Consider the following 21,134-nt stretch of genomic DNA (forward strand, 5'->3'; position numbering starts at 1 on the left):
AGAATAGTGTCGTACCAGCACCACACACAATATCATAACAGTGTCACTGGTGTGCTGAGAATAAAGCTATAAAGCTAATACTATAAATAATATCTGCTCCCAGGTGTTCTTGGATAGGGGGAATAAATTGTACAGAGCACGTTTTTCCCGGGATTCTCCCGTATTTTACCATTCTATCCTCTTCTATCATCCTGTTTAAATATTTTCCCGTATTTCTCCTGTATTTTTAATCTTTCTATATAAAAAAAAAAAAATCCCACTGGGTGTAATTGATGTTTGCTACATGCGCCTCCGGTACAGCAGGTGGCAGTATACAGAACATTAGCTGTAACATCTACAGCACTCGCCAATAAAACAAGTAGTAGAAGAAGAACAACAACAACATCCCGAGGATGGAGGAATGTGAGAGAGATGGCGTTGGAGTACCTGCAAAAAAAAAAGGCGAAAACTTTGTGGAAATATCTAAACAAATGCGAGGAGGTTTACCCGTACTTAACCAAGAGTCATGCTTTTTGTAAATTATGCTACACAGATTTTAGTGTATCACACGGAGGGAAAAGTGATGTGAGCATGTGGACATGACAAATCTGCAAAGCACAGAAACATGCCCAGCTAATTACTTCATTTGTGACTACAAACATTCAAGTGACAAGAGCAGAGGTGAAAATGTCAAAACAGCTTTGCGCCAAAAATAATGTGGCCTTAAGTTTTTGCGATGATTTCAACCGTAGTGTAGCAGACATGTTCCCTGACTCCATCGCTCGGAGATACTCAGCGGGAAAAACGAAAGCCACGCAACTCATCAAAGGTAAGATATTAGGGCTTTTCGCACCGCGGGAACCTTTTCAGAGTACCTGAACTAATTGTGGAACTACCCACTTTTGGGCGTTTTCGCACCTCCGGAACTGGGTGTGATTTTAGTACCGGACTGCCTTTTTCGAGAACCAGATTAGCTCCTACTCCGGAGCAGGGTCTTCTTCTTCTTCTTCTTCTCCTTCTTCTTCTTCTTTGAGGTTTAATGGCTGCTTGCATCCAAGAGCGTTGCATTTCCGCCATCTTCTGGATCATTCTCCTGCGATGTTACTCCAGTTTATTTCCTCCAGCTTGTTTTCCGCGATCATATTCTCCTCATCAAACCCGTACTAATCAAGAAATTACATGTACTTTTCCTGCCTTGTCTAATCACACCACTTTGCAGAATATCTTTTATACCTGCCCCTGCCAACCCATCTCTTCTTAATCCTTCCATCCTATTTCTCCTCCGTTCTTCATATCTTCTGCAAATTAAAAGTACATGTTCTATGGTTTCTAACGTCTGACAATACTCTCAAAACCCTGTAGGATGCTTCCCTATAATGTGTAATGTACTATTTAACTTACTGTGTCCTACTCTTAATCTTGGCATCACTATTTCTTCTCTCCAGTTACAAGGTCTGCACTATTGTTTATTGTTTCGATTTGATGTAATGGATCAAAATCAACTTCCATGGTTTCAATCTTCCATACTGGAAAGTTCGGCCATACAACAGTTGGGCAGAACTCTTCCGCTCACCCCCAAATCTCTAGCTCCCTCATCTCCTATCCATCCAAAACTAAACTTATGCGCCCTTTTCTTTTCCCAGCTAGCTTGCAACACTCTCTCAGTAGGATGACCATCTCTATGTCCCTTTAGATTAATCCAATAATTTACCAGCAATTGTTTACGCCGAATGTCCAGTGGCATTTCACCCGCTTCCACTTGTAGTGCACATACTGGCGATGTTTTTACTGCTCCTAAACATAGTCCCAATGCTTTAGCCTGTATTATATCAAGTCTCGCAAGTACAGATTTGGCTGCTGATCCATACACCACACTCCCATAATCTATCCTTGACCTTATTAAACTTGCATATATATATTTCAGTGATAACCCTGATAAACATCTCATTGTATTTATTACTTTTTTACATTTATCCTCCACATTCCTTATATGTTCCACCCATGTCAACCTTGGATCAAAATGTACTCCTAGAAAGCAAAATTTATTAACTCTCTCCAATTTACTTCCGTATAGTTTTAAATTAAAGCCTTCATTGATCGTCCTCCATCCTCCGCTTGTTTCCGTCGTTGAACGCCGCGCACAAATGACGTCGCTGTCGACCGGCTTACGTCACTTTCTAGTGCCCACTGTCGGTGCGAATGCAACCCTTTAAACGGTACTGGGAAATAGTTCACGCAAAATCACCCAGTACTTTAGTCCTGTAACTTTAGTTCTGGAAGTAAAGCGGTGCGAAAGGCCCTATAGACTTCATAAGTATGTTGCTCAAAATAAACAGGACAATCTAATTGACTCCTTGATAATGTTCCCATGGTGTAGCCTAAAGTAACTGGACACTTTTGCTTAACAGGTGCCGTAGCTGTGGAGCTTGATGAAGGACATAGCAAGGATATGTAGACCTCATGCCAGAGTTCGTGATCTGGCAAGCCATCTCCGTGATCCAGTTATGAAGGCATACTTTATGTTCCTGAGTGTTGCCCTTAAGCCTTTAGCTGAATTTAATATTGCCTTTCAGGTGGGTGTCATGACCTCTTGGGATAATAATAGATTAATAATCACATATGATAATATGTATTATTTCAGTTATTTTATTGTGGCTACATGTACTGTCTACAGTCAGAGGGAGTACAGATTCACAGGCTTGAAGAGGCGGTTTTTGGGCTACCTCATACCAGCCAGGGCCATCTTGGATGTCCCTCTCAGGGAGGTGAACTAAGGACAGGGACATCAGTTGGAAGATGAAGACCTCTTCATTGGAGCAGAGACAAAGGCATTCATCAGAAATGCAGCTTCCTGTTTCATCCAAGAAAACAATCTTTCAGTGAGTATATTACTCTGTAGTTTAATATAATTATGATCTCATCTTTTGACAGCCTGGGATAACTCTTATAGTGTGCCTGAAATGTTTGCTACTATCTAATGCATATTGTTGTTGTTTTTATTGGTATTTTTTTTATGTTGTTTAATTGTTTTTACTATTACCCTGTTGTAGAACTGTGAGAACTTTCTATGAAGCAGTTCTGAGAAAGATGTTCAACTGCTTTCCGCTCGACTCCCAACTCCCGAAGGACCTGAGAGCGCTGGACCCTGCATCTCGGCTTGATATCACTCCAGGGACAGTTAGTGATTAGGGACAGTTTACAATTAACATGTTATATGAAGTATTGCATGGTTTACATAAATCAGCAGTGTTCAGTTAGCAGCACTATTGTTTTATTTTACAGTGACAAGGCTAGTAGCCCTGTTCTCTCAGTTGAGCTTGAATGAGGATAGGCTGAGGGAGGAATTCATTGACTACCAGGAGACAGATAGCAAACATCTCCCCCAAGATTGGGTTGGATTTCCCTTATTTTCAAATCCCCATGTTGACAGGTATGTGGTCCTGGAGAAACCCCTGTCCAGGGCCGGCCCTACCTAATAAGGGGGTGCATAGGGCCCACATGGCCACCAGGGGGCCCCATGCCCTGGGTTCAGACAGGAAGGGAGAAAGTCTAAAGTTTTTAATCATGAGCAATGAAGTTTAGGCTTTATCCATTAGAGGAAGTGGAAATTGAAAGATCAGGGAGCTTTATTGTTATGACAATGAGTGTTAAATTTGCATTGCCAAAGCTTTTATATATATATATATATATATATATATATATATATATATATATATATATATATATATATATGAAACAGTACAAATACTACTAATACACAACAAAAAAACATTAAGACATATCAATAATAATAAATAATAAGACAACAGGTGTTAATAAAACAACTTGGGGTGTTTGGTGAATTTTTCTTTGGCCATTTTACCTAGAAATGTTCAACTATGGACTGTAGTTCATCTGTTACTCTGCATAAAATATTGGCCCCCTTCTACCTTGTCCATCAATGGAAACCGCCATAGGAGCTCCACTGAGCAGCAGGGACACTGAAATGGTTATATACTGTCCCCTCCAAAAGTATTGGAACAGCAAGGCCAATTCTGTTGTTTTCAGTTTTTTCAGGACATTCCAAATTGTTGTACTGGCCGTGCCCAATGCTTATGCAAAGACACTGATAGATTTTCTCTCTTCTCTGCTTCAAAATGGCTTGCTTTTCTCCCATAGACAGCATGCTGGTTTTCATGTTGGTTTATCCTTTTTAAACAAATGCAGTCTTCACAGGCAAAACCTACAGCTCCAACCAAGAGTAGACATTCAGAGCTATTCATTCTAAACAATCAATTTAACAGGGCACACCTGGGCAGCAAGAAATATCTATCAGTCACATGTTCCAATATTTTTGATCACTTGAAGAAATGGGTGGATTCAAACAAAAGGTGCCATGTTCTAAGTTGATTAACACGTCTAGATGTAAATATCAGGAAATGAAAGCTGAAATTCTGATCTATCATCTCATATTCAAATTTTGATCTCAAATCCAAATGTCTTTAATGTATGTGCTGTTCCAATATTTTCAGAGGGGACTGTATGTGTGTGGTGGTACGAGTGGATCAGCCTCAGCAGTGTTGCCGTGTAAACACCTCAGTCAAAAATCTTCAGCTAACTGCAGTGCTGTGATCAGAAACTGACCCTGAACAAGGCTCGAGGGTCTCCATTGTGCATGGAGATGACTTATGTACAATATCATTACAGTGTCACTGGCGTACTGAGAATAAACCTAAACTATAAATAATATCTGTTCTGTGGTGGTCTTTGAAAGGGGGAATAAATTGTGCAGAGCACAGGTTCCAGATCTCTGTCCTGGAGAAACCCCTGTCCTGTGTATTTTAGTGTTTTTCCTGATCTAACACTCTAACGTCCAATGAGGATGGGCTGTTAATTAGCTAATGAGGTGAATTAGGTGTGGTAGAGCAGTAAATATATATTGCAGAGGGGTTCTCCAGGACCAGGGCTGGGAACCTGTAGTGCAGAGCAATAAAATGGATGCCAGTCAGTGACGTCACACCCACAATGCTGACTGTATAGGTGGAGGGCCTGTTGAAATAAACTGTAACTGAGTGTATTAAATAAGAGGAATATTAATAGGCTCAATGATACTGGCAATATTTTACTACAAATGTAGATAAAACCAAAGAGAAAACCAAATTAAATCTTAAACAAGCTTTGCGGATGTGACGTATAGCTTTCGTATCTAATTATGGTTTAAAAAAAAAAACAAACGCAATACTGAGTGTGCATTAATATTACTGTTACTACCATTAATAAGTATTTTCACTCTTTTGAGCTCTTTTTATCATGTTTGTCGACGTGAACGGGAGGTATGTATCGGCTAAAAAAAAAAAAAACTACCAGTGTGAAGCATTTTTCAAATAAATAGGCGTAGTGGTCTTGTTTGGGGGAATACCCTCCTGCTAAGCTAACCTGCTACTGTGCTTGAAAAAACCAAACAAACCAGAATAACCGGTTAATCCGGTACCGCTAGCTAATACTAGCTGCATATAGTGTAAGGGGAAAATTGTTTATTTGGCGTTAGCTATCTGCATAACGCTTTTACAGTTTGCTAGTTAAATATAACCCCGTTATAAAGTAGCTTATCTGTTTTAATGAGCTGAACTACGCCTAACTAACTAGCTTAGCTAGTAGGTTACGTTTGGGAAGTGTTTAAAATTGAGGTCCAGTAAGGGCCACCAAATAAACTGCACCTGCAATTTAAGAAATTGTATGTATATATATGTATGTATGTGTGTGTGTGTGTGTGTGTACTGTTCAACCATCACTATCACCACCACCACCACCGTGCCTGTTTTGTAAAGCATGCACAAGACAAGATTCTTATCATAACCCTACATAACCCAACAGGGCCCTGTACCTCTCTTTACTGACTGTTTTACAGCTACAGATAACATCAGTATGAAAATCAGTATGAAAATAATGTGGTGCTCAGTGGTGACCAGATAACTAGATTAGAGGAAACTAGCATGGGTAAACAATACCCACCAGACTCCTGCAGACGCTGAACATAATCAAACACTGTATACCATCATGGGTATGCAAACAAAAGTGGTGGTTACTACATGCCGTTTCGGTTCTGCAACCATGCGTAGAGCATCTGAAACCTCACTCAAGTAAACATCATAATGAGGAACTACGGCCTGTAGAAAGTATCTCTCACATGGTGAGATAAGAACTTCATGTACAGTATTATCTGCTGACTACAACAGTTCATGTTACCACATACTGAAGTAGTCCAGTTACTTTAAAATTACATTTGAGCCTTCATTACTTAATATTAGGATTGTGGAAACAGTTTAATTTGTCCAGACCTGATAAAAGAAGACATTTTCACTGTTGATCTGCTGTTAAGATTTTGAACGCACAGCAGAGCAAAAAAATTATATTTAATCACTTTCTAATTGTCATCAACATTGACATTATTTGTAAAGTTCTAGATTTGACACTTCAGTGTAGGCATTTTTAATTTTAAATTGTAGACTCACATGTTGATTTGCTCATCTCCCATTTTTTTTATTAGGGAGAAAAGACTGCTCTTTTGTCAATGTTTGAGTGATAACTCCTATTGTACACCAATTTCAAATTGTGGAGCTCCTACGAAAAAAATTCATAAACATTGGCAGGCCTGGTTATATAATATAATCAGAGTAAACATCACTGGACATTGTGGCAGTGTAATATTGTGTAGAGACAATTAAATCATTGTATTGCACGTGTCTACTTCCTGTATTTAGTATTATATTTAGTAACTGAATGCATTTGGATATTATATAAAATAATTCATGTAATGATAAATTTCAGTAACGGTAATATCACAGGCTTGTTTTTATTTACCTGCGGCGAACCACTATCTCCAGTTTGTAGTTACGAGTTGCAATACCCTACGCCTCTGTTATGGTTATGAAAAAAATCTCTCTAATCTCTCCGATTTACAGAGGGGTTACAATACCATATATTGAATTTACCAGAATACTTGTACTGTGAATTTACTCTGTAATTCTACCTGTTGTTTTTTCACAGATATTTTGTCGTCTTTGTCTTCCTGATGCTGATAAACAGTGGTGAGCACTTAACACAGACCCATAAAAACATAGTCATAACTCTGCCACCTTTGGTTTACGTGAATGGCAAGCAGAGCTCAGCTCCTGTACTATTTGTGTAAAAATGTAAATTATTTCTAATACAGTATTTGTCCATGTAGTGAACTGACCTCGCTAATGATCTTGTGGCTGAATGAACACAAATTCCCATAGCCACGCTCCAAAATCTAGTAGAAAGCCTTCCCAGAAGAGTGGAGTTTATTATAACAGCAAAGGGGGAATAAATCTGGAATGAGATGTTCAACAAGCACATATGGGTGTGTTGGTTCGGTGTTCACAAACTTTGGCCCATGTAGTGTAGTTCATAGGATTGGTCTAAAGAATCATTTGAGATAATTGTTTGGATTTGTCACTTTACATTATTTGCATAGAATTGAGATTTTTAATGTTAACCCTTAACTGCTCAGTTGTGTCCTATCTCAATTACAAGCTGCTTTGGGTAAAAAAAAAAAAAAAAAAAAGAAAGAAAAAAAAGTCATAATCAAACACAACTAAAAATATGGTGAGCTAGTTTGCCAGTTAAGTGCATTGTTACAGATAAAGTAAAATGAGTAAGTACTGCAATTACTGGGAAAGGAATGACCTATACAGCCTTATTCTCTGCTCATAGTGGAGTACAGTCAATGTAAACAGTTTTTGTTTTTTGTTTTTTTTTGTTGTTGTTGTTTTTCAGTGTCAGCGCAGAGTGTCCAGGTGGTTAATGCTAATCTAGGACGTTCCGTCATCTTACCATGTACAGCCAATCACGATACCCTGACCGCGTATTGGCGATACAATGACAGCAAGACGGTGTGTGACATCATCAGAGGCAAAGTGAATTTTGAGGAGCAGGACCCAGTGTACAAAAGCAGAGTGGAGAGTTTTCCATCAAAGTTTGCAAAAGGCAACTTCTCCATCAAACTGAGCAACTTGAAAAAGTCTGATGCAGGAATTTACACCTGCAACTTCCCGAGCACCCTTACTCCAGGGACAGTGCAACTGAGAGTTACAGGTGTGTGTGACTTATTTTTCAAACTCATGTCCTGAAATAATCATGCAATACTACTAATATAATAATAATAATAATAATAATAATAATAATAGTAAAGATAAAAACTTTCAGTAGCTTGTTTGTATGGTTTGTCATTCCAACTCATCCCAAAGCTGTTAGATTGGGTTAAAGTCCAGGCTCTGTGCAGGCCAGTCAAGTCAATTCTCTGACTGTAGAAGGAAAGGTTGAGATGAACAAATGGGCAGCAGGGTGGCATTGCTGCAGCATTGTTTAGACAGGTGTCAAGATGTTGTGAGCCAAATTTGGTGAAGATTGGACAAAATTTGGAGGAGGAGTAGCAAAAATGAGGGAAGAGGCTTTTAAATTTTGGACGCACGGTTCAAAAGTTACGACTATAAATATACTTCCAAATTAAGCCCAAATTTGATCCGATGGTGGAGCTAGAGCGTTGGCAGCACTTGGCACAAATTTGGTCAGAATGTTCTTTAGACCCTCCCCAATCAGTGTGCCAAATTTCACAACTTTTTACCAGACGGTACGCACCTTTGCTGCTTGGACCCCTAAAAAAAAAAAAATAATCAGTTCGTAGAACAACATCTGAACGCACATGTTTGTGTGGATGTGTTACAGCAACAGGAAACCACACCAGGTTTCTGTGAGCAAAGAACAGGAAACTGAGGCTACGGTATCTGCCTCACCCAAAGTGGACAGTTGAAGACCGGGAAAACATCACCTGGTCTGATGAATCTCCATTTCTGCTGTGACATGCAGATGGTAGGGTCAGATCCATCCTGCTTTGGGTCAACAGTTCATGCTGCTGGGGGTGTAATGGTGTGGGGAACGCCAACAGTTCATGCTGGTGGTGGTGTAATGGTGTGGGGAATGCCAACAGTTCATGCTGCTGGGGGTGTAATGGTGTGGGGAATGCCAACAGTTCATGCAGCTGGTGGTGTAATGGTGTGGGAAATGCCAACAGTTCAGGCTGCTGGGGGTGTAATGGTGTGGGAAATGCCAACAGTTCATGCTGCTGGTGGTGTAATGGTGTGGGAAATGCCAACAGTTCATGCTGCTGGTGGTGGTGTAATGGTGTGGGGAATGCCAACAGTTCATGCTGCTGGTGGTGGTGTAATGGTGTGGGGAATGCCAACAGTTCATGCTGCTGGTGGTGTAATGGTGTGGGGAATGCCAACATTTCATGCTGCTGCTGGTGTAATGGTGTGGGGAATGCCAACAGTTCATGCTGCTGGTGGTGTAATGGTGTGGGGAATGCCAACAGTTCATGCTGCTGGTGGTGGTGTAATGGTGTGGGGAATGCCAACAGTTCATGCTGCTGGTGGTGGTGTAATGGTGTGGGGAATGCCAACAGTTCATGCTGCTGGTGGTGGTGTAATGGTGTGGGGAATGCCAACAGTTCATGCTGCTGGTGGTGGTGTAATGGTGTGGGGAATGCCAACAGTTCATGCTGCTGGGTTTGTAATGGTGTGGGGAATGCCAACAGTTCATGCTGCTGGTGGTGGTGTAATGGTGTGGGGAATGCCAACAGTTCATGCTGCTGGTGGTGGTGTAATGGTGTGGGGAATGCCAACAGTTCAGGCTGCTGGTGGTGGTGTAATGGTGTGGGGAATGCCAACAGTTCAGGCTGCTGGTGGTGGTGTAATGGTGTGGGGAATGCCAACAGTTCAGGCTGCTGGTGGTGGTGTAATGGTGTGGGGAATGCCAACAGTTCATGCTGCTGGTGGTGGTGTAATGGTGTGGGGAATGCCAACAGTTCATGCTGCTGGTGGTGGTGTAATGGTGTGGGGAATGCCAACAGTTCAGGCTGCTGGTGGTGGTGTAATGGTGTGGGGAATGCCAACAGTTCAGGCTGCTGGTGGTGGTGTAATGGTGTGGGGAATGTTTTGTTGACACACCCTAGGCCTGTTAAAACCCCTTGAGAATTGTTTAACATGAGTATTGTTACTGACTATGTGTACATCTTATGGCCATAGTCTCTCCATTTTCTAATAGCTGCTTCCAGGAAAATAATACAAAAAAAAAAATTCCGTATATTGAAATCATGGCAGTATGTTCCAAAATCTCCAACTGCCTCAATATAATTTCAGTGAAGCAAAGTTCATAAAGCCAGATACCCATTGCAAGCTTTTAAGCTCTCATACTCTGCAGGTTCATTTTAGCTGAATTGAAGGTGGAGCTAAGAAAATGTAATGATAATCTTTGAACAAATTGGCATGCCCCTTTTACAATTACCAAATCACAGACTTTGTCATGTAGTGTGTTGATCAACCATGGTGCAATTCCTGAAAATCTGATTGGGAAAAATGTTCGTATCCTATGTGTTACCTTGGGTTTGTATAAGTTTTGGTATAAGGAGACTCACTAACGTGAACCTCGATTGATCGGCTTTGATTTCTCGATTGATTTCTCGATTGATTTCTCAACCCAGCAGTGTCACTGAGGTGTTTAAAACCCTACAGCAGTCAGTAATAGTGCAACAACATGCTGCTATGCTGTGGTGGGTGAACCTGATAAAAATGGTCATTAAGTGTAGATACGGTGTAGATGTAACAAACTGTCAAGTTTATATCATAAAAGCACTTACTGGTTATAATATTACTCGGTTGATTGTGTGTTTGTGCTCGGCAGAGAACAGAACTGGGGATGTCATGAGAAGACCAGACAGTCTTTTGCTTTTCCTGCTGGGATGCGTTCTGCTGAGCAACTGAACCACCTGAAGAGGACAAAACGCGCAAGTCCATTAGTTGCATTGCACAGAAAACATACCATCTACTGGCTTCTCTTGTGCAGTATTTGTTCTTACTTCTAAAGAGTTTGTGTTTAAAGTATTTAGCAAGCACTCTTTTTTATAAGTGTGTGTGTGTGTGTGTGTGTGGTTAACATTAATATTTATTACCGGAGAAACCATAGTAATATTATCCTAGAAAAAACTTTGACAAGATGTGCTGCGAAGAATCCTCTTATTAGGTTTTATCAGGGATATTATTATTTGTTTATGACTGGTGATTCTAAGGTCAAGTTTATTTCATATGAGGATTAAGCAGAGACTGCCCAGAGCTTTTTTTTTTTTTTTTTTTGGATTATTGCAGGATTATTGTCTCTTTAGAATTATAATCTTTAAAGCTATGCTGATGCTGTATGTGATTTCCTGCTGTTAACCGCCATGTGGATTTGGGGACTCCATGAATTTGTGTGGAGAATGTTCATCTCAACATTCGAAAAGCAATTCTAAGCATACTTCAGGTTACCCCCTTAAAACAGATTTTTTGATGCGCCTTGAGAATTTTTTTTCAGTGTAGGAAAAACATATGCTACAACTTCTAAATAAAATGATAATCAAACTGTTGTCTGAAAACAGCAGTTAAATAAGTATTAAACTTCATCAACATATGACCCTCCAAACAATTGCTCTACTCATGCATCCTTTCATATGGAAAAATCTATCAGCATCATATAGATGCTCACCAAAAATACTACCTACCAAGGGCTAGGGGTGATCATTTGAATAAAAATGGCTATATTATGTTGGAAAAAAAAAAACCAAAGTATTTTAGCACTATATAACTGTATATTAATTTCAGTAGCATTGACATTTTTATGACCTTAAACAAGCACTTATCTATGGATTGAAACATGGTTATTGGTGTATTCATCACTACTATTTGTATAATTATTTATTTCATTTTATTTATTCTATTTTGTATCTCAATGCAGTTATGGCCGAGCTTTATTTATTCAGTGTTAATGATATTTTTGAGAAGACACATTCCTAATTTGTATTATTCCATTGAAGTCAGTTTAACACTAGGTACATTTTTGATAAATCATGAAGTCACTCAGATATTTCTGTCCCTGTCCTTTCTGAAGTTTGCGAAACTTGCAGCAAATACTGATTTTAATAAAACTAGGTGTGTGGTTGCAATGTAAAATTGTCTTGCTTGTATTTATCCTTTTTAATAATGTTAATGATTATATAATTAGATAGATAGATAGATATACACACACATACAGTATATACACTCATAGATGACTTTATTAAAGAATATCTGTACACCTACACCTTTATGCAATTACTATCATGTGGAATATGAAATCATTCACATACAAGAGCTTCAGTCAATGTTCACATTAATCATCCGAATGGGGAAAAAATGTGATGTCAGTGACAATGACCGTGATATGCTTGTTGGTGCCAGGCTAGTTTGATTGGTTAGTCTGAGGTGCCGGGGCCCCAACACCCCGAACCCAGTTTAAACCTCCACCAGTGTTTTCTCATGGACATGGGAACTCTGATAAGGATCCGTGACACGCGCCAGGCCTCTCCCTATTGAGCAGGTACGTACCACATCCCGGTGAATATACAAGGGAGTACACATCAGGTCTTGGTGGACTCGGGGTGTAATCAGCCCTCAGTGCATCAAAACCTGGTTCAGTGCGAGGCTTTGGGAAATGCACTTTTGGTGAAGATGAGGTGTGTGCATGCATATCCTCTGTGGGGTTGCCCCTTGGGGATTTCCCCCTGGAACAGACAGGTGTGGAGTCTCTTCACCATGCTTTTGACCAAGTGAGAGTAATCACTCAAACTAAGGATAAAACAACCCAATTGTTGGTACTGACGAGCCATCGGGAAATCTTCAGTTCATTATAATCCCATGGAGGGGAAACTAGGACAGGACACTCAACCATCTAATGGCTAGTTTTATTGGCCAGGCATTCGCGGTCAGCCGGGTGTCTGCTGCTGAATCCACCGGCCACCTCGTTGCGCCCATTACCATTATTCGCAGTCCTCTTCGAAAGAATTCATATGGTCTTCGTCTGGCCTTTAGGGAGGTGCTCACAAGGCTGTCACTTTGTGTTAGTCATAGTGGATTATGCAATGCGATATGCGGAAGCAGTGCCTCTTTGCAACATCTCAACATGTAGTGTTGCGGACACACTCTTCTGAATAATCTCCCGAGTCAGGATACTGAAAGAGATCCTGACTGACCAGGGCACGCCCTTTATATCACAAACTATACAAATTATTAGGGATTGAATCGCTTCGCACCAGTGTTTACCATCTGCAAACAGATGGCCTGGTCAAACGGTTTAATCGAGCACTTAAAAATATGATTAGTAGGTTCGCTCCTGATGATGCTTGGCATTGGGGTAAGTGACTCGAACCTTCGTTATTTGCAGTACGAGAGGTCCCATAAGCCTCTGTGGGGTTTTCCCCATTTGAGTTGTTTTGCAATCATTCATTGTTTTACAATCAGCTATCATGAGAATGTGGTACCTCAAATGTTAAATATACTTTATTCACTTCACTTCACTTCACTTCATATAGTACCACATTTAAATTGTTGTATGTAGGATGTAGCCTCCTCCTGTTGAGCTGTACCACTTGTCAAACCAAATTCACTTGCTTTGTGTTCCAAAATGATACTTTTGTGGGTGACTGGTTGTGAAACATAACACTGTACTAAAAACTTTTACATCCTCAATCTTTCAAGAATAAAGGAACAGTTTTCTGGTTGTTTTTCAACACAAAATTACAGACTATATCACAAAAAAAACCCATGTTATTAAAATCGGTGTAATTATTAATAGTGTTAAGTGTCAGAATAACTACTATCTGACAGGCTTTATGTTACTTTGCTTGTATAACAATGGTAGTTGTTTTTTTTTAATTCTTTTTAAAATCTTGATGATTATTTGACACAATACAATTATCACAATACAATTCTTTGACGCATACAAACATGCCGGAGCTCAGAGTCAGAGTCAAATTTGTAATAATAATTTGACTGGCAAATGATAGGTCCAGTACTTACCATGTTTTATTGCTCATCATTCTTGTATGTGTCGCTGTAGAAAACCTAGTAGTAGTTAACATTCACGCACTGTGAGGTGTCACTAAAAGCTCCAGTTTTGCAGTGTCTTGTTTGACAAGAATTGTTTTATATCTGTGATGTGCATTACCGTGGCTTCCTGTATTTTCAGAATCAAAAGAAAGCTTGCTTGCAGTTTACTTCCCCTTAGGGTAGGCATGTGAAACAACTTGCTTTCTGTCTGGGCCACATCAGGGTTTTTGTGAGCCCTGTAATCATCATTTTGACTCAACTCCCAGATATATATATATATATATATATATATAAAATATAGTATATACTATATTGCAAGTTCACAAATGAAACAAGGCAGGGGCTGTACAGCCCTTGATTTTGACACATGAGCATTAAGGTGTATCATTTTGAATGAACTGGTTGTGACTTGTTGAATTTTAATTGACTCTGTTAGATTGAAATGTGCTTTTGTAAGCTTATAAAACGCTACCAAGCATTTCACTACAATCAATATACTGTGTATATTCACTAGCTTTTTTATACTAATATCTCCAGAAGTTCTTTACAGTGCTTCTAAGGCCTGCTTTAGTGACATTTTCACATGAACATTTCTCGTCAAGTTGCTGTCTTGGTCTGTGTGCGAACATCGGCCCTCGTTTATCGAGCTTTGCCGCTTTGTGTTTTACAGAGTTTGTGGGCAGTTAAATCAGCTGTAACATGAACACACTTGGTGCATTACTGATTCATTCACTTAGTGAAACTTTTGTAAATCTGGTGAGTGAACTTTACTAAATAATTCAGAAATGAGGCTTATTTGCCTTCACTGGTAATCAGTATATTTAATTTTATTCATTTATTTTTTGGAGTGATATTTCATTCATTTGTTATAAATAGATGGTATTAATAAAGGGATTAATATTACTCTTTGCTTTAAAAAAATACACAGGTGAAATTTCAGTTCCAAGGTTCCAAATAAGACTCTTATGCGGACTCATAAGCGGTATTGTCACGCCTTCACTTATTTTGTACTCGGGTGTGAGTCTTTTCTACCCAGTTTTATCTTTACTCTTGAAATGTTTTGCGACCTATGTGTACCTGCACTGTAGTTATTTTAGTTTTAGATTAATTTTAATGCCAGATGGCGCCATAAATGCTCTTTGACATCGTGATATGAGCTTCATATTACTTACACCTGAACCAAATGAATATGTGAAGCACTTAAAATATTAAACTTTTGTTTACACTTTTGTTTTTGTTGGACAAAAATTGATATGACACTATGATTTATATGGCTGTTTCATAGTTCTGGAATGAAAACAAAGTGGCAAGACTATCCAGTAAATAAGAGACCTCGGTGGGAAGGGCATACTCTCTCTCCTTTATTTTATGGAAATAAGTGACAGTGCTGTAGTAAGATGTCATTGAAGAATAAGCACAAATATACAAGACTGTATTACTTAAACATATTCTACCTATTCATATAGTCACTATATATTCAAATATTCTGTCAGTGATAATGTGATTCAAAACATTTAAAACAGACTACACATTGAGCCCTTTATTTGTTTGTTTGTTTTGTTTATTTTTACAAAAATTGTATTACAGTTCCTGCACCATACATAAAAATGCAACGTGATACATGACGTTTGTTCATTTTTTTTTACTTAGTCTTTTGAACATTTGTGACTGTATATGAGTGAAATAATCATAAACGATGAGCTTGTGTGAAAGTGCACAATGTTAAAAGCTTCATTCTAGACTACACATGTACATGCATCCAGAGCGACTTACATTTATCTCATTTATACATCTGAGCAGTTGAGAGTTAAGGGCCTTGCTCAAGGGCCCAACAGTGGCAGCTTGGCTGTGCTGGGGTTTGACCTCTTGACCTTTCAATCAACCTCTTAACCGCCAAGCTACCACTGCCCACACAATGTTGTGGCATTTTGTCACTGAGCCCCACAGAACTTGCCAGCAGATAATAGCCCTATACCGCCCCAATGTGGCGCTGATGCTAACTTGCTAAACGCGTTGCAGCCAAGCCAATGGCATCTAGATATGTATATCTCTGCTGTAGCAAGCCAAGGCTGTGGAGCTCTGTTGTCAGACTGGCATCTGACTCTAAGATGTTTGTCTTGCATTTTGTTCTGATGTCCAACAGCGTCCAGAGATCACATATGAGTTGATGACTACTTTGGATGTGCATTTGCTTAGAGACAACATTAACGAACATGTGCAGGCAAAAAAATAAGCACCTTTGCTGGATCCGGACTGGCTGCTGCGTCCTAGCGTGTCACCATCTTAGATCGTCCATCCAAGATGGATGGTTTATTATGGTTTGCTAGTGCATTTAGAAGTTATTTATTTTTCAGAATTTCAACATGGGTAGCCTGGTGTTGAAAATCGGTTCAATACTCGAAACTTCATTCATAGCATACGTGGGTGGTGATGATGTGCACTCAGCCAAGACACCATTAATGGATCTTCTGCATGTGATGTACATGTCCTTTAACCAGACTGATTGTCTGAAATTGTCTGTCCTGTTATGTATTTCAGTTGGCAGGTCAGATACTGTGATGTACATTTCTACTCTTTCTATGAAGAGTGTTCCTCTTATTGAAGTGCTCTTTAAATAAAATCCTGACTGAATAATTAATTGATGCCACTTGTCATGTTGTGTGTGGAAATATACACTGATCAGTCTTAACAGTAAAACCACTGACAGGTGAAGTGAATAACATGGATTATATTGTTACAGTGGCACCTGTCAAGGGGTGGGATATATTAGGCAGCAAGTGAACAGACAGTTCTCGAAGTTGATGTGTTGGAAGCAGGAAAAATGGGCAAGTGTAAGGATCTGAGCAACTTTGACAAGGGCCAAATTGGGATGACTAGACGACTGGGTCAGAGCTTCTCCAAACCACAGGTCTTGTGGGGTGTTCCCGGTATGCAGTGGGTAGTACCTACCAAAAGTGGTCCAAAGAAGGATACCTGGGGAAGAGATGGTACCAGCATGCACTTAGGGAAGAAAGCAAGCTGGCGGAGGCAGTGTGATGGTCTGGGCAATATGCAGGTCACGTACCACCTAGCTAAACGTTGTTGCAGACTAAGTACATTCCTTGCAATACATGGCAATGGTATTCCCTAATGGCAGTGGCCTCTTTCAGCAGGATAATGCGCCCTGCCACACTGCAGAAATTGTTCAGGGATGATCTGAGGAACATGACAAGAGTTCCGGGTGTTGACTTGGTCTCCAAATTCCCCAGATCTCAATCCGATCAAGCATCTGTGGGATGTGCTGGACAAACACGTCTGATCCATGGAGGCCTCACCTCGCAACAGGACTTAAAGGATCTGCTGCTCACATCTTGGTGCCAGATATCACAGCACACCTTCAGAGGTCTTGTGGAGTCCATGCATCAACGGATCAGAGCTGTTTTGGCTGCACAAAGGGGACTTACACAATATTAGGCAGGTGGTTTTAATGTTATGGCTGATTCGTGTAATTGTGTGGTGATACATTTTTGAATATTGTTGAATGGCTCCATCAATAAACTGTCCATAATTGTGCCCTGCACAATGCCAGCATACACTTCCTACTACACAACTCACGACTAAAACGTCGTTTCAGGTCCTTTTAAAACACTGAATCCTGCCAGATTTCGAAGCTCCACCTCTGAAGCCAAACCAGTCAGATGATTCACTGCATAAGTCACATGGCTTTTCCCAGACTGACATAAGTCTCACCACAGTCACAATCTTTAGAAACTCACTAGCCTCGAGACTCACTAGACTCAAAGTCTGGATAATGTCAGCTAGCTAGCAAGTGGTAGTTCAGTCAGGCATGACTCAAAGCTCTAAAATCTTTTCCTGACAACTGTAAAATCAGTATACTTGTGAAAAGTACAATTTGCATTTTACATATTTATTAATAATACAGTACTTGACACTTTGAGTTGAACAATGCTCCATCTTAAGTTTCAGGTATCTCACTGCGAGCATGCTAACAACATGAACAAGTTGTGTCCATCACTAATATGGGCGGGGGAGAAGTGGACCTGTCCAGTAGTATGGATGGGTACCTGGTTGCTAATATTATAATAAAATTTTATGATGTTAAATAAAGTTTCCCATGAAGACCTAAATATCTCTCCTCTGAATAAATTCTGTGAGTGCATGCAGGTTTTTTTTTTTTTTTTTTTTCTTTAGACTCACAAGGAAATGTCTGGAGGAAACGTGGGTCGAAGAAATGAACAAAATACAAAGTTGTGGTCGGATCGCAGTTCCGCTTACTCTGCGTCTGATGTTTACTCAATGAGTGACTGTAGACTCTTCAGAGGTTTTACAGGGGCTTCAAGCATCGACATGAAGATCATACAGCTTCACTTCTGTGAGTTTATTTACATCTGTTCAGTGTTTTAATTTTAAATTATGTTATGTTATTCCAAACAATGTGTGTGTATGTGTGTTTTTTACTTTTTTTTACTTGCTAGATCTACTCGTGTGCTGTGGAGCTGCAGAAAGTTTCACAGAGAAGTCGGTAGATTTGGGACAAAATGTGATTCTAAAGTGTGAGGTGTCTGTAAAAGATGTGTACTGGTTCCTGATGAAGCCGCCAGAACCTCCACTGTTTATATTACGCTCTTTCTCAAGCAGATCCCTGAGGACAGATTACAGTAACCCGGCTTTCAGCAAGACTTTCTCACTGCAATATAACGGCAGTTTATTTATACACAATATCAGTAATAATGAATTAGGAGTGTATTATTGTATTCAAACTGGTTCACCTCCCAGCATCAGCAGTGGAATCAGACTTTACACCCAGAATCACTCAGCTGGTGAGTTTATATTAAAAAAAAAAAGACATGAAATATACTATGTCATTTAACTAGCAGTGCAACACAGGATTTTGTTGTTGTTGTTGTTGTTGTTTTTTGTTTTTTCCTGTCGGTTTGTGTTTCTCGGTAAAAGCCTCAGTGGCTCAGAGAAAATTTCTTCCACCATTTTGTTTTTGAAAAAAAAAAATCACCTTTGCTAAAATATTTCAGTGTAAATAAAGCGAGCAATGTGTTTAATGATGACGCGCATCAAGCTATCTGATCTTCATCAAATCATTTCCAGACAATCAGATGTGTGAGATTGAGCAGCAGAATCAGATAGCTGATAAAGATGAACTTTGGAGAAGAATCATGATCGTATCAGGAATAATGAACTGTGTTGTGATCGTTTCCGTCACAGGTAGAGCTTTTTGTTGAACATTCTTCAAATCCTCTCATTAAAAACGTTATTGTGTGTTACCTGCTCCATGATACTGATATTGAAATGATCAGAATAGTTCAATATTATTATTGTAGGAAATTATAAAACGTCAGATTTAAAAATGTTTTTTAATCAATTGTAAATATTATTAACATCAATACTTGATAATTAATAATAATATATAAATTAATAATAATAATAATATATTAATAATGAATCGTTTATAAATTATTATAATATTAGTTGTAAGAATATTATAGTGCCTTATTTAATAGCACTAATTATTTAATAATTGGATATTATAAATTCAATAATTAATAGCATATTTATATTGTTGTAATAATGGTGATATTACTATAATATAAATAATATAAATTTATATTTTTGAATTTTATTGTTCTAATTATTACAAATATTTTAAAAATTGTACAAGTTTATGAATCATTAATTTTGTTAGACTTTTAATAGAGTTTACTAAACAATTATGAAATTGTTATTGATTTTCTTTAAAAAAAAAAAAAAAATTAAAATGCTCTAAGTTTTTTTGTGTTGTTCCTGAAAATGTTTGTTTTAAATCGTGGCATATACTTCTTTTTGTTTTATTAAATACATTAAAATTAATCGTTTTAAAAATTAATGGTTAAGTATCATCACAGTATAAACAATATTGACTATATTGTGGTGTGATGTGGTTTTATAGTTTTATTAAGTCAATAGAAGAACTCCACACTGCAATCAGCTAGATTGATTTCAAATGCTTTACTGACATTTCAGTCCTGATTGGGGGCCGCTGTGAAAGATCGAATTCCCCAAAGTTCCGACTGCAGCCTCCAAACCATGAGGAAGAGCAGCTCAGTGGATCACAGGTAAATTTGTCACTAATCTAGTAGCTAATATCTCTGTTCTTCCTCTTTATTGTGTACTTCTCCCACGTTATTGTGTACATGAGTATTGTGTTTATGAGCATAATGACATCCTAATGACTTTTGCGGTCTTCTGCAGAATTGCTTTACACGTATGCAGAGAGACAGCACCTTCACCGTGGTAGAGTTTACTCAGCTTCCCCCTGAGGTCTAACCCCTCCTATCAAGACACAAACAGACACACACACACACACAGCTTTACTGGTCAACGTGCAGCTGAGTGTTTTTTTTTAACTCTGCTACAGGACTGTGGTAAAGTCTGCACACCAACGGCAGCTCATGCAACCTGGAAGACAGACACATACTGCTTTCTGTTTTCTGTTTTGCAGAAAAATGGCCTCTGAAATGCTCTTTTAATCTAAATCAAACAGAATATTTGGTCAGATTTAGCACATTTAGCTTGTAATACATTAGTATGGAAGATGGTTTTAATGCAGGTCTCTTCTTGCTGCTTTTAGAAACTGTCATAACATACTGTTGTAAATAAAATGTTTCTTTCAGAAAAAGTCTCTGTTTGAATCGTCTACTCACTACCCAAAAATGATGATTAAACATGCCTTCATTATAGCCACTGGGATGATGATACATACACTATATTACCAAAAGTATTCGGTCACCTGCCTTGACTCACATATGAACTTAAGTGCCATCCCATTCCTAACCCATAGGGTTCAATATGATGTCGGTCCACCTTTTGCAGCTATTACAGCTTCAACTCTTCTGGGAAGGCTGTCCACAAGGTCGAGGAGTGTGTTTATAGGAATTTTTGACCATTCTTCCAAAAGCGCATTGGTGAGGTCACACACTGATGTTGGTCGAGAAGGCCTGGCTCTCAGTCTCCGCTCTAATTCATCCCAAAGGTGTTCTATCGGGTTCAGGTCAGGACTCTGTGTAGGCCAGTCAAGTTCCTCCACACCAGACTCTGTCATCCATGTCTTTATGGACCTTGCTTGTCATGTTGGAAGAGGAAGGGGCCCGCTCCAAACTGTTCCCACAAGGTTGGGAGCATGGAATTGTCCAAAATGTTTTGGTATCC

At 39.1% G+C, this 21,134-nt stretch overlaps 1 protein-coding gene and 2 long non-coding RNA genes across 3 annotated transcripts; 2 read left to right on the plus strand and 1 right to left on the minus strand.

Annotated features, from left to right (window-relative positions):
- The first annotated feature begins 303 nt into the window (after positions 1–303).
- LOC113547619 (uncharacterized) lies at positions 304–3,661 on the plus strand. The gene is made up of 4 exons (XR_003404849.3): positions 304–808; positions 2,388–2,552; positions 2,654–2,858; positions 3,030–3,661. It is a non-coding gene; the product is annotated as an uncharacterized LOC113547619 (long non-coding RNA).
- Positions 2,610–10,802, minus strand: LOC113547620 (uncharacterized). Its single transcript, XR_008301010.1, has 3 exons — positions 10,676–10,802; positions 7,196–7,311; positions 2,610–2,830 (listed from the first exon to the last, which is right to left on the minus strand). It is a non-coding gene; the product is annotated as an uncharacterized LOC113547620 (long non-coding RNA).
- A 139-nt stretch (positions 10,803–10,941) lies between these two features.
- On the plus strand, positions 10,942–20,639 carry LOC113547632 (uncharacterized). Its single transcript, XM_034299715.2, has 6 exons — positions 10,942–13,239; positions 18,126–18,306; positions 18,410–18,754; positions 19,038–19,154; positions 19,950–20,041; positions 20,178–20,639. Exons 1-6 carry the CDS (start codon positions 13,222–13,224, stop codon positions 20,250–20,252), a joined length of 828 nt encoding a protein of 275 aa, XP_034155606.2. The 5' UTR covers positions 10,942–13,221; the 3' UTR covers positions 20,253–20,639.
- Positions 20,640–21,134: the final 495 nt, after the last annotated feature.

The sequence above is a fragment of the Pangasianodon hypophthalmus genome, chromosome 25, assembly GCF_027358585.1.
Source record: "Pangasianodon hypophthalmus isolate fPanHyp1 chromosome 25, fPanHyp1.pri, whole genome shotgun sequence".
Taxonomy (NCBI): Eukaryota; Metazoa; Chordata; class Actinopteri; order Siluriformes; family Pangasiidae; genus Pangasianodon; species Pangasianodon hypophthalmus.

Excerpts from the sequence above, each read along its gene's own strand:
- LOC113547632 (XM_034299715.2), top strand. Across the intron at positions 18,755-19,037 it reads CACCCAGAATCACTCAGCTG|ACAATCAGATGTGTGAGATT; the intron begins GTGAGTTTATAT and ends AATCATTTCCAG. Across the intron at positions 20,042-20,177 it reads AGCAGCTCAGTGGATCACAG|AATTGCTTTACACGTATGCA; the intron begins GTAAATTTGTCA and ends GGTCTTCTGCAG.